The sequence below is a fragment of the Lolium rigidum genome, chromosome 4 (assembly GCF_022539505.1).
Source record: "Lolium rigidum isolate FL_2022 chromosome 4, APGP_CSIRO_Lrig_0.1, whole genome shotgun sequence".
Taxonomy (NCBI): Eukaryota; Viridiplantae; Streptophyta; class Magnoliopsida; order Poales; family Poaceae; genus Lolium; species Lolium rigidum.
The window spans coordinates 47,089,853-47,102,031 of NC_061511.1; the positions used below are offsets into that span (position 1 = coordinate 47,089,853).

At 47.6% G+C, this 12,179-nt stretch overlaps 1 protein-coding gene across 1 annotated transcript; it reads left to right on the forward strand.

Annotated features, from left to right (window-relative positions):
• Positions 1 to 3,804: 3,804 nt before the first annotated feature.
• LOC124646990 lies at positions 3,805 to 5,252 on the forward strand. The gene is made up of 6 exons (XM_047187006.1): positions 3,805 to 3,869; positions 4,178 to 4,292; positions 4,375 to 4,470; positions 4,817 to 4,888; positions 5,019 to 5,024; positions 5,133 to 5,252. The coding sequence occupies exons 1-6, from the start codon at positions 3,805 to 3,807 to the stop codon at positions 5,250 to 5,252; spliced, it is 474 nt and encodes a 157-aa protein (XP_047042962.1).
• The last annotated feature ends 6,927 nt before the right edge of the window (positions 5,253 to 12,179 follow it).

Below are 12,179 nucleotides of genomic sequence, written 5' to 3' on the forward strand. Positions count from 1 at the left end.
GACAGCCCCGCCCTTTCCACCAGCTGCGCCGCGTACGCTGTCTGCTTGATGGTGATCTCTTCTGTACCCTGATGGACTTCGATGCCGAGGTAGAAGCTTAGCAACCCCAGGTCGCTCATGGAGAACTTGGTCTTCATCTGTTCCTTGAATAGTGTGATCGCCTCCGCGCTGGTGCCTGTAACGATCAGATCGTCCACATAGACACCCAGCAACAGCTTCTCGCTCCCCACGCTCCGCGCATACACAGCATGTTCAGATGGACTGCGCTGGAAACCAAGTGACAGAAGCGTGTCGTCCAGCTTGATGTTCCAGGCGCGCGGAGCCTGGCGGAGGCCATAGAGAGCTTTGGACAAGCGCAACACCTTGTCCTCCTCTCCATCACGCTCGAAGCCAGGAGGTTGTGTGACATAAACCTCCTCCTCGAGCTCCCCGTTGAGGAAAGCTGATTTGACGTCGAGGTGGTGTACGCTCCAGTGTTCGTGAGCTGCAATGGCGAGCAGCAACCGCACGGAGTCGAGGCGGGCGACTGGTGCGAAGGCCTCCTCGAAATCCACGCCGGCTCGCTGCACATACCCCTTGGCGACGAGCCTCGCCTTGTGCTTCACCACCACGCCGGAGGAGTCCTTTTTCAGCTTGAAGACCCACTTCAGTCCTATCGGACGCTTTCCGGCGGGCAACGTCGTCAGAGCCCATGTTCCGTTCTCCTCAATGGACGCCAGTTCGTCCATCATCGCGGCACGCCAGGCAGCATGAGGTTCTGCCTCGGCAAATGTGCTTGGTTCTTCTCCTGAAACAAACAGCAAGGAGTCTGAACCTCCCACGTCAATGTCGGCGTCGTACACGCTCTCCAGGGTGCGATAGCGCCGCGGTGCTTCCTCCCCCACGAGCTCAGAGTCTGGGGTAGCACCCGACGGTGGCGAGACGTAGCCGTGGGCAGCGCCCTGCTCTTTGTATGCTGTGGCGGTGCTCGATGTTGGCGACGCCGAGCCTGGCGTGGCCGGCGATGCTGGTGAAGCAGGTTCCGTCGCTTCGTGGGCGTGCCCTTGCGGGATGGGCCCAAACCCGGCGGCCACCGCAGGGTCCGTGTCGATGACGAACGTGCCGCGCCCCAGCTACTCAGCTCCCCAGTCCCACCTTGCCGCCTCGTCGAAGATGGCATCGCGTGTGATGTGCACACGCTTAGCCACCGGATCGTACACACGCCACGCCTTGGAGCGGCCATGCTCGTAGCCGATGAAGACTGTACGCAAGCTGCGATCATCGAGTTTCTTCGGGTTTGGCTTGGTTACCTTAGCGTGCGCGATGCAGCCGAAGGTGCGGAAGTAGCTCACGGTTGGCTTTTCTCCGTGCCACGACTCGTACGGTGTCGTGCCCTGCACGGACTTCGTCGGTGCACAGTTCAGCAGGAGCACGGCGGTGGTGACCGCTTCTCCCCAGAACTCATTCGGCATGCCTTTGGACTTGAGCAAGCAGCGGGCCGTGCCCACCACGGTCTGATTCCGCCGCTCGACAACCCCGTTCTGCTGCGGAGAGTATGGAGCGGTGAGGTGTCGACGGATGCCGCGGTCGGCGCAGTACTCGCCGAACTCTGTGGAGTTGAACTCCCCTCCACGATCCGTTCGGAGCACACGCAGCTTCACGCGCGTTTCCACCTCGACGCCTGCTTGCCAGCGTCTGATCGCCGTCGGCGCCTCATCCTTGCTCCTCAGTAGGACAAGCCACATGTACCTGGTCTTGTCATCCACCAGGAGCAGGAAGTAGCGCTTACCTCCATGGGTCGGTGGAGAGATTGGCCCACAGAGATCACCGTGTACTAGGTCCAGCCGCTCGTCCGCTCTGTACTTCGCCGTGGCGGGGAAGGATGCGCGTCGCTGCTTGCCAACGAGGCACCCGTCGCAGATCTCGTCAACGTGCTCGATCATGGGCATGCCGTGCACCATGCCGTCACGACCAAGCTTGCGCAGTGACTCGAAGTTGAGGTGGCCATATCGCGCATGCCACTTCCATGCCTCCTCGCCGGCCGAGGCTGCTAGGCAGATCGGGCGTGTGACCTGCAGCGCAATGGTGTACAGGCGATTCCCAGTCCTGGGCACCCTGGCGATGAGCTCCTCTTGTCGATCGCGCAAGACCATGAAGCCGCCCTTTACCAAGGCAGAGCATCCCACCTCGTCGAGCTGGCCGACGGAGACGATGGAAGTTTGGAGCCGAGGGATGTAGTACACCCTTGACAGTACGCGGTGACGCCCTTGATGCGCGACGAAGACGACGGTCCCACGTCCCTTGATGTCCACCACTGATCCATCACCGAAGCGCACGGTGCCGGAGACGTTCCGATCAAGCTCGGAGAACACCGTGGAGTTGCCGGTCATGTGGTTCGACGCCCCCGTGTCCATGTGCCACCTTGGGTCCTTGGCGTCGTCCTCGGCGCCGAGGCAGACCTTGGCGCGCTCCTCGTTCAGATGGACGATGGCGTCGTCGTCCGTGAGCGCTTCCCCCTCCTGGGGAAGCACCAGTGCCATGAGTAGAGCAGGATCGGCATCATCCGCCTCGGCGACGTGGGCCTCAGCGGCGGCGCCCTCCTCCCGCTGCTTCTTACGACACTCACGGGCCCAGTGGCCCGCTTTGCCGCAGTAGCGGCAGTTGCCGTCGCGCCGTGGTGCATTGTTGTTGTTGCCACCGGCGCGGTTTGCGTCCTTGCCGCGGTCGTGCTGCTTCCCGCGCGGCTTCTTGCTCCCACTTGAGCCGCCGCCGGGAGAGCCACGCCCCGCGCGCAATCGCCACTCCTCCTCAGTGAGGAGTACCTGGGTCCCTCCTTCCTCCTGCTCCTGTTCGTGCCGCTCCTCGGCGGCCTTGAAACGCCCGACGAGCTCCTCGATGGACGTGGTGTCCAGGTCTACGAGGCTGTCGATGGAGCAGGCCAGTTGAGAGAACCTCTTTGGTGCGATGCGAAGCCACTTCTGCATGACCCGCTTGTCGGAGATGGGGTCGCCCAGCTCGCCAAGCCTCGCCGTGAGACCTGTCAGGCGCATCGCCAAATCATCAACAGACTCACCGGGTTTGTGGCGCAGGTTCTCGTACTCCGTTCGCAAGGTCTGGGCCTTGGCATCGCGCACCTTCTCCGATCCAGCGCGCAGCTTCCGGATCGCGTCCCACACCTCGTGTGCGGACTTGTGCTTCCGCAGCACCGGCAGCATCTCCGGCGGGACTGATTTATAGATCAGTTCCAGGGCGCTGCGGTCGTTGCGATAGCCGCACTCATCCTCAAGATCTTCTTCTCCCTGGATCGCGGGCCACAGGCCCCGAGCCTGGAAGCTCACCTCCATGAGGAGGCTCCACTCCGCGTAGTTGGAGCGCGTCAGAGGCGGCATGTTGGAAGAACCCGCCACGACCGGCGCGTATGGCCGCGCCACCGCCAGCTCGCGCCCCTTGGCGGCTGCGGTTGGGTCCCGAACCCTTGCGCGCGGCGACTTGCTGCCGTCGTCGTCCTTGCCCGATGTGTCACCTGGTGCCATGCGGATCCAAAGCCCTAGGCTCTGATACCACTTGTCAGACTTGGCGCTCTCAACTCACACAACAATGGCGATCAAGAGATAAACTCAGAGAGGAAGAAGGACACGAGAGTTTTGTGCAGTGCTCAACTTACTGCTTTTCTGTTGTTCTCTTCTATTTATTCGGTTGTTACAAACGTGCTAACTGAAACCACAAAACCAGGAGCACGATCAGGCATCTGACGCTGCCATCCCAACGTCACCCGAACGAGTCCCACTAACGCCGCCATGATCGCATGCTTCGTGCCATCCCACGATGGATCAGGGGGTCGATTCTATCTTATCTAGACTGAGTCGCAGCTCAGGTTATTATCAGAGAAAGCAAAGAAAGAAATAAACAAATGACAGAAAACCTCTAAAACGATTTTCACTGTCTAACTGTCTAAACCCTGAAACTGTTGAGGCGAGGCAGCTGTTTAAGCAACATCTCCTGCCACAGCATATGTTTCACGCACTTGGTGTTAGATAATTCTAAAGCCATTATTTTGTTGATAATTGCATGGGTCATTCATGATTGTATACTAATTTACGTGTGCACCTTACTTCTCATATAACAAATTGCAACCGCCTTCATGTTTTTTTTTTTCATTGGCATCAGCACTAATTCGTTGTAAACTCTAATTTCCCAGGACTGCCTACGACGTTAGCCTGAAGGAAGACTCTTGGCCGCAGGAAGCACTCGACCTTGTCTCTGGAAGCACATCGAAGATAGTGGAAAAGCTTGAGCCGTTAGTACACAACTTTGTACTTCCAGCGGTGTCCATTTTTATTCCTGCCATTTCCATGCCCGTGGTTTCCCTTGACAATGTACCTTTTGTACTTCCAGCGGTTCTACTGCGTCTTGGAGACCAAGGTGCAGGGCAGGTTTCAGGGTTCTCCTGTGGTTATCAAATATCGTGTTCCCAAAAAGGCTGCACTTCAGGTTTGATTGTTCTACACAGCTTAGATTTTTTGGGTAGTACTTCTGCACTTGGCGACTGATTTATGGGATTGGTTACATGTTGAGAGAATTTGTCTATACTAGAGAACTTAGGTCACACGTTGAGAGAATCGGTTACACTACACCAATGATCAACTTGAAATATGATTGTTTAATGAGGGTGTGAATCCGATGAGCTTATATGTCCCATAATATAAGATGTTATTACAACCGATATAGTTTGTAATTGGTTGTAATAACATCTTATATTACGGGACGGAGGGAGTACTTACTATGCTACACATGATTAGCTGCAGTGTTATTTAAATAGCTTATTTTCTTTTACAAGCAAGCCTATTCGACGCCTGTCCTTCCATTTGATATCCTCGCTGAGAGGCCTCCACAGCGGAAGCTCGAATTGGTTAGTAACTGTACCACAGCATTCAGTTAAAGACCAAAAACTTCAATGATTCTAATTTTTTTAATGTGACATCTTTGGTGCTGACACTTCACTTCTGGATATCCACCTTTTGGCACTTGGACCTTTTCAGGCTAAGGTAATTTCGTCGTACTCTTTTCACTTATCCGTTACATCCAATTAGGAAGCCAAAATCGCCAGAATCATCGCGTAGCACACCGCCAACTAACAAACTGTTCACCTGCAGATAATTGTTGGGAAATATAGGCCGCTGGCTTCTGTCGTTTCCTTTGTTGGCGCGTTCATCTACCTGGTCGCGAGCCCATCGAAATATGGCGCTGCGAAAGGAAGCAAGAAGGGACGCTGAAGCTGTTTATTCGCCACCTCTTTTTTGTCTTAGCTGGTTTTCATCCCAAGAAGCAAACTGCCAAACTGGTGCTACCTTTTAAAGCTTTAGCTGTTGCCGGTGTACTCTAATGGTGTAAGTAGCCAGAATCGTACCGACAACGTAATTTTGGCTATTTGTACTTGAGCACCCCGATCTCGGCTGAAGCCTTACCTGACTATATTTAGATACAGCTTAAATCATTTTTGCTTTTCTTTAGATATTTGTGAGGTCTGGTTATCTGATTTCCTTTCAACAATGAGTAGTTTATACATTGCTAAGAGATTGTTTGGGTATAGCTTATAGTCTGTCTGTATCCTGAATTCCTGGTACATACGGATGGATGGACCAAATGCAGATGTGGATGGGTAGTTCTGCTAAGGTGATAATTTGTCAGCCATCAATCTCCCATTTGGTATGATTGATGGGTTTGAACAGAATCAGGGGATGGACAGAAAAAGTCCTGGAATGTTTATGTCTCGCCGGCGGGAGAGCAAGTGCGCATGGGCAAACTGCACGATTACAATGGCGGGGACGACGAGCTCTGGCATGGCGGTGATGATGGGCTCTGGCATCGAGCCGAAGGAGCCTGATCTTATTACTCAGTTTTGATTCATTTTTGGCTAGTTGGCTCATGTCCCGTTGTTTGCGGAAGGAGCCTGATGTGCATTGTGCTAGCTTGGGAAAATGAGAAGTTATATACGTAACTGCACAATTAGAAAGTACAGTATTCCTTATCTTGTGCATAGATTACGTTTCTTATTATGAATGGTAAAATGAGAAGTTACTTATGTAAAACACAATTAGAAAGTATTGTACTCCGTATTTGTAAGGGCATGTACAATGTGGTGACGTCAGCCTTCCCTTATGGTCGCTACGTAGAATTTTTGCTTAGTTAGAGGAGAGAGAATAAAAAAATAAGGTTGCCTTCACTTAGCTAAGGGATGATCCCTTAAAAAATAAGAGAAGGTTATTTTCTCCATTGTACCATGTGTCTTCTCTTGCCAACCTAATTTCCTACTAAAACTAATTGATTCTCATTAATTTGATAGAGATGATAATAAGAGATAATGCCACTAGTAGAAAAAGGGGCAATAGGCCCGGTCCATTTGGGCCTTCAGTCCCGGTTGCCGAACCGGGACCAATTAGGCGGGACTAAAGGGGGTACCCTTTAGTCCCGGTTCAAAGATTAACCGGGCCTAAAGGCCTCGACACGTGGTGCGGCCAGGAGCTCGCGGTGGAAGGCCTTTGGTCCCGGTCCGTGGTACGAACCGGGCCTAGGTTTCTTCGCCGCGGCAGAATTGCTATTTCTCCGCCGCGGCACGTATTTAGGCAGAGTTTCAGCAATGCATATATATCATTCAAGAAACCACAAAAATCGTCATGAATATATATAGACATCGTCAACAAGTACACGACATAGTCAACACAGAGACACGTAATGCATGCATATTTACAATACAACATCTCCCTCGACGAATATCCTCCGCCGTCACGATCTTCCGATAGTGCTCTCCACTCCGGGGTAAGGACCTCGGTAATAAAGAATCCCGCGATTTCCTCTTGAATTGCTTTTATTTGATCCGCTGTTATGAAAGTGTCCCGCAGGCGTGTCATCTATATTTAAAAAAGGAGATCAATATATGAATGGAACTCAATACAATAGATGGTACTAATTAAGATTAATTGTGAAATTTTGTTATCGTACACGAGTGTGGTGTATACGGGCATCCCCACCCTTGGGACAGGCCATGTCACGCATGAAGGTGCGTACGTAGTATCCACATAAGTTATTCCCTTGTTCCTGCCTCATACACTTTACGAAAAAATAGTTCGATCAAACTAATAATCAAGCATCGTATTGAAAGTAAATATCATATATAAAGTTTCACGAGCATAGCTATATATATATAGTACTACTTACAGGGTAATCTTCAAATGTAAGCTCCGGTTTCCATTTACCCGGAACAGTATTGATGAACCGTTTCCAAGCCCTGCCCGGCAAAAAATAATGAGTAAATGAGTAATTGATTAGTTGATAATATCTTCGAATTAGAGCAGATGAAGATGCCAATACGAAATTGATTGAAACTACCTGGAGGATGGCAGCCATGTTCGCCCATTCCGCATATTCTTTACGTTTCGAGTCCATGACTTTTACGACTCCAAGGTGAAGATCAATGATTAGGAGAATAAAGTGGAAACTGCACAAGCATAGCTCAATGATTACGAGAATAAAGTGGAAGGTGCACAAGTGATACGTCTCCGACGTATCGATAATTTCTTATGTTCCATGCCACATTATTGATGTTATCTACATGTTTTATGCACACTTTATGTCATATTCGTGCATTTTCTGGAACTAACCTATTAACAAGATGCCGAAGTGCCGCTCCCGTTTTCGCCGTTTTTGGTTCCGTAAAGGCTGTTCGGGCAATATTCTCGAATTGGACGAAATCAACGCCAAACCTCCTATTTTTCCCGAAGGCTCCGAACACCGAAGAAGAGCCTGAGAGGGGCCAGGGGGCCACCACACCACATGGCGGCGCGGCCGCGCCCGGCCGCGCCGGCCTAGGGTGTGGCGCCCCCAGTGCCCCCCCGCGCCGCCTCTTCGCCTATAAAATCCCTTTCGACCTAAAAACGCGAGTACCAATTGGACGAAACTCCGCAAAGACCTCCGTGGGCGCCGCCGCCATCGCGAAACTCCAATCCGGGGGACAGAACTCTGTTTCGGCACCCCGCCGGACGGGGAATTGCCCCCGGAGCCATCTCCACCGCCGTCTTCACCGCCATCTTCACCGCCATCGCTGCCTCCATGATGAGGAGGGAGTAATCCACCCCCGAGGCTGAGGGCTCCGCCGTAGCTATGTGGTTCATCTCTCTCCCATGTACCTCAATACAATAATCTCATGAGCTGCTTTACATGATTGAGATTCATATGAGTTTTGTATCACAATTCATCTATGTGCTACTCTAGTGATGTTATTAAAGTATTCTATTCCTCCCTGCATGGTGTAAAGGTGACTAGTGTGTGCACCATGTGGTTCTTGTCGTAGGCTATGATCATGATCTCTTGTGGATTGTGAAGTTAACTATTACTATGATGGTATTGATGTGATCTATTTGGTTATGTTGATCTATCTTACACTATAAGGTTACTAAAATATGAACATAATTGTGGAGCTTGTTAACTCCGGCATTGAGGGTTCGTGTAATCCTACGCAATGCGTTCATCATCCAACAAGAGTGTAGAGTATGCATTTATCTATTCCGTTATGTGATCAATGTTGAGAGTGTCCACTAGTGAAAGTGCAATCCCTAGGCCTTGTTCCTAAATACCGCTATTGCTACTTGTTTACTACCGTTGCGTTACTCGCTTGTTTACTGTTTCATCGCTACTACCGCTGCAATACTACCACCATCATCTACACGCCAGACAAGCTATTTTCTCGGCACCGTTGCTACCGCTCATATATATTCATACCACCTGTATTTCACTATCTCTTCGCCGAACTAGTGCACCTATTAGGTGTGTTGGGGACACAAGAGACTTCTTGCTTTGTGGTTGCAGTGGTTGCATGAGAGGGATATCTTTGACCTCTTCCTCCCCGAGTTCGATAAACCTTGGGTGATCCACTTAAGGGAAAACTTGTCTGCTGTTCTACAAACCTCTGCTCTTGGAGGCCCAACACCGTCTACAGGAAAAGGAGGCGGAAGTAGACATCAAGCTATTTTTCTGGCGCCGTTGTCGGGGAGGAAAGGTAAAAGGTACTCACACTCCGGATCTCCGGCTACTAAGCTATTTTCTCGCCGTCGTAAGTACTCAAAGCTATTTCCTTTAGATCCCGCAATTGCATCTTTTTGTTTCTTGTTTACACTAGTTAAGGCATAATGGACAACAATGAGCTTCTTACTCTATTTCCTGATTTAAGACATGGATGGTTTGATGCGAAAATTAAAAAACCTATGGAACATGATTAGCATGAATAGCTTTGAACACCATTGTTGCTAATGATACGGAAAGTTCTAAGCTTGGGGAAGCTGGTTTTCATGATCTTTTTAGTCCCCCAAGCATTGAGGAGAAAATTTTCTTTGATGATACTTTGCCTCCTATATATGATGATTATAATGATAGTGGTCTTTTGGTGCCACCTACTATGGAGAGTAAATTTTGTTGTGATTATACTATGCCTCCTACACTTGATGAGAATAATAATGATAGCTACTTTGTTGAATTTGCTCCCACTACAACTAATAAAATTGATTATGCTTATTTGGAGAGTAATAATTTTATGCATGAGACTCATGATAAGAATGCTTTATGTGATAGTTATATTGTTGAGTTTGCTCATGATGCTACTGAAAGTTATTATGAGAGAGGAAAATATGGTTGTAGAAATTTTCATGTTACTAAAATACCTCTCTATGTGCTGAAAATTTTGAAGCTACACTTGTTTTATCTTCCTATGCTTGTTACTTTGCTCTTCATGAACTTGTTTATTTACAAGATTCCTATGCATAGGAAGCATGTTAGACTTAAATGTGTTTTGAATTTGCCTCTTGATGCTCTCTTTTGCTTCAACTACTATTTCTTGCGAGTGCATCATTAAAACTCGCTGAGCCCATCTTAATGGCTATAAAGGAAGAACTTCTTGGGAGATAACCCATGTGTTATTTTGCTACAGTACTTTGTTTTATATTTGTGTCTTGGAAGTTGTTTACTACTGTAGCAACCTCTCCTTATCTTAGTTTTGTGTTTTGTTGTGCCAAGTAAAGTCTTTGATAGTAAGGTTGATACTAGATTTGGATTATCTGCGCAGAAACAGATTTCTATCTGTCACGAATCTGGGTCTATTTTCTCTGTAGGAAACTCAGAAAATTATGCCAATTTACGTGAGTGATCCTCAGATATGTACGCAACTTTCATTCAATTTTGAGCATTTTCTGATCTGAGCAAGTCTGAAGTGCCTTTATTAAAAATTCGTCTTTACGGACTGTTCTGTTTTGACAGATTCTGCCTTTTATTTCGCATTGCTTCTTTCGCTGTGTTGGGTGGATTTCTTTGTTCCATTACCTTCCAGTAGCTTTGAGCAATGTCCAGAAGTGTTAAGAATGATTGTGTCACCTCTGAACATGTGAGTTTTTGATTATGCACTAACCCTCTAATGAAGCTTATGAGATGTTTGGTGTGGCAGAAGTTTTCAAGGGTCAAGAGAGGAGGATGATATACTATGATCAAGAAGAGTGAAGAGTCTAAGCTTGGGGATGCCCCGGTGGTTCACCCCTGCATATATCAAGAAGACTCAAGCATCTAAGCTTGGGGATGCCCAAGGCATCCCCTTCTTCATCGACAACATTATCAGGTTCCTCCCCTGAAACTATATTTTTATTCCATCACATCTTATGTGCTTTTCTTGGAGCGTCTGTGTTGTTTTTGTTTTTGTTTTTGTTTGAATAAATATCTGCTTTTGTGGGAGAGAGACACGCTCCGCTGGTTCATATGAACACATGTGTTCTTAGCTTTATCATATTATTCATGGCGAAAGTTTCTTCTTCGTTAAATTGTTATATGGTTGGAATTGGAAAATGATACATGTAGTAATTGCTATAAATGTCTTGGGTAATGTGATACTTGGCAATTGTTGTGCTCATGTTTAAGCTCTTGCATCATATTCTTTGCACCTATTAATGAAGAAATACATAGAGCATGCTAAAATTTGGTTTGCATATTTGGTCTCTCTAAGGTCTAGATAATTTCTAGTATTGAGTTTGAACAACAAGGAAGACGGTGTAGAGTCTTATAATGTTTTCAATATGTCTTTTATGTGAGTTTTGCTGCACCGGTTCATCCTTGTGTTTGTTTCAAATAAACCTTGCTAGCCTAAACCTTGTATCGAGAGGGAATACTTCTCATGCATCCAAAATACTTGAGCCAACCACTATGCCATTTGTGTCCACCATACCTACCTACTACATGGTATTTCTCCGCCATTCCAAAGTAAATTGCTTGAGTGCTACCTTTAAACAATTCAAAATTTATCACCTCTGATTTGTGTCAATGTTTTATAGCTCATGAGGAAGTATGTGGTGTTTATCTTTCAATCTTGTTGGGCAACTTTCACCAATGGACTAGTGGCTTCATCCGCTTATCCAATAATCTTGTAAAAAGAGCTGGCAATGGGATTCCTGAGTCCCAAATTAATTAACAAAAATAGACACTCCTCCATGGTATGTGATTGTTGGACGGCACCCGAAGGATTCTGTTAGCCATGGCTTGTGTAAGCAAAAGGTTGGGAGGAGTGTCATCAATAATAAAACTAAAATAAAAAGGCACTCCTTCATGGTATGAGATTGTATGGCAGGCACCGAGGATTCGGTTAGCCATGGTTTGTGAAAGAAAGGTTAGAAGGAGTGCCATCCAAAAATAAAATAAAATGGGAGCCGCTCTTTGAAGGTTTAGTCTGACAAGGGGGTTAGAGTACCCGCTACCATTCGTTGACAACAACATACACCTCTCAAAACTTTATTTTTATGCTCTCTTTATGTTTTCAAAATCAAAGCTCTAGCACAAATATAGCAATCAATGCTTTTCTCTTCGAAGGACCTTTCTTTTACTTTTATTGTTGAGTCAGTTCACCTATCTCTCTCCACCTCAAGAAACAAACACTTGTGTGAACTGTGCATTGATTCCTACATACTTGCATATTGCACATATTATATTACTTTATGTTGACAATTATCCATGAGATATACATGTTACAAGTTGAAAGCAACCGCTGAAACTTAATCTTCCTTTGTGTTGCTTCAATGCCTTTACTATGAATTATTGCTTTATGAGTTAACTCTTATGCAAGACTTATTGATGCTTGTCTTAAAGTGCTATTCATGAAAAGTCTTTGCTTTATGATT

Bases quoted from the DNA above. Each gene is read 5' to 3' on its own strand.
- LOC124646990 (XM_047187006.1), top strand. From the start codon at position 3,805: ATGGATCAGGGGGTCGATTCTATCTTATCTAGACTGAGTCGCAGCTCA. The intron at 4,293-4,374 runs GTACTTCCAGCG...TTGTACTTCCAG, and splicing joins AGCCGTTAGTACACAACTTT to CGGTTCTACTGCGTCTTGGA. The intron at 4,471-4,816 runs GTTTGATTGTTC...TTCTTTTACAAG, and splicing joins CCAAAAAGGCTGCACTTCAG to CAAGCCTATTCGACGCCTGT.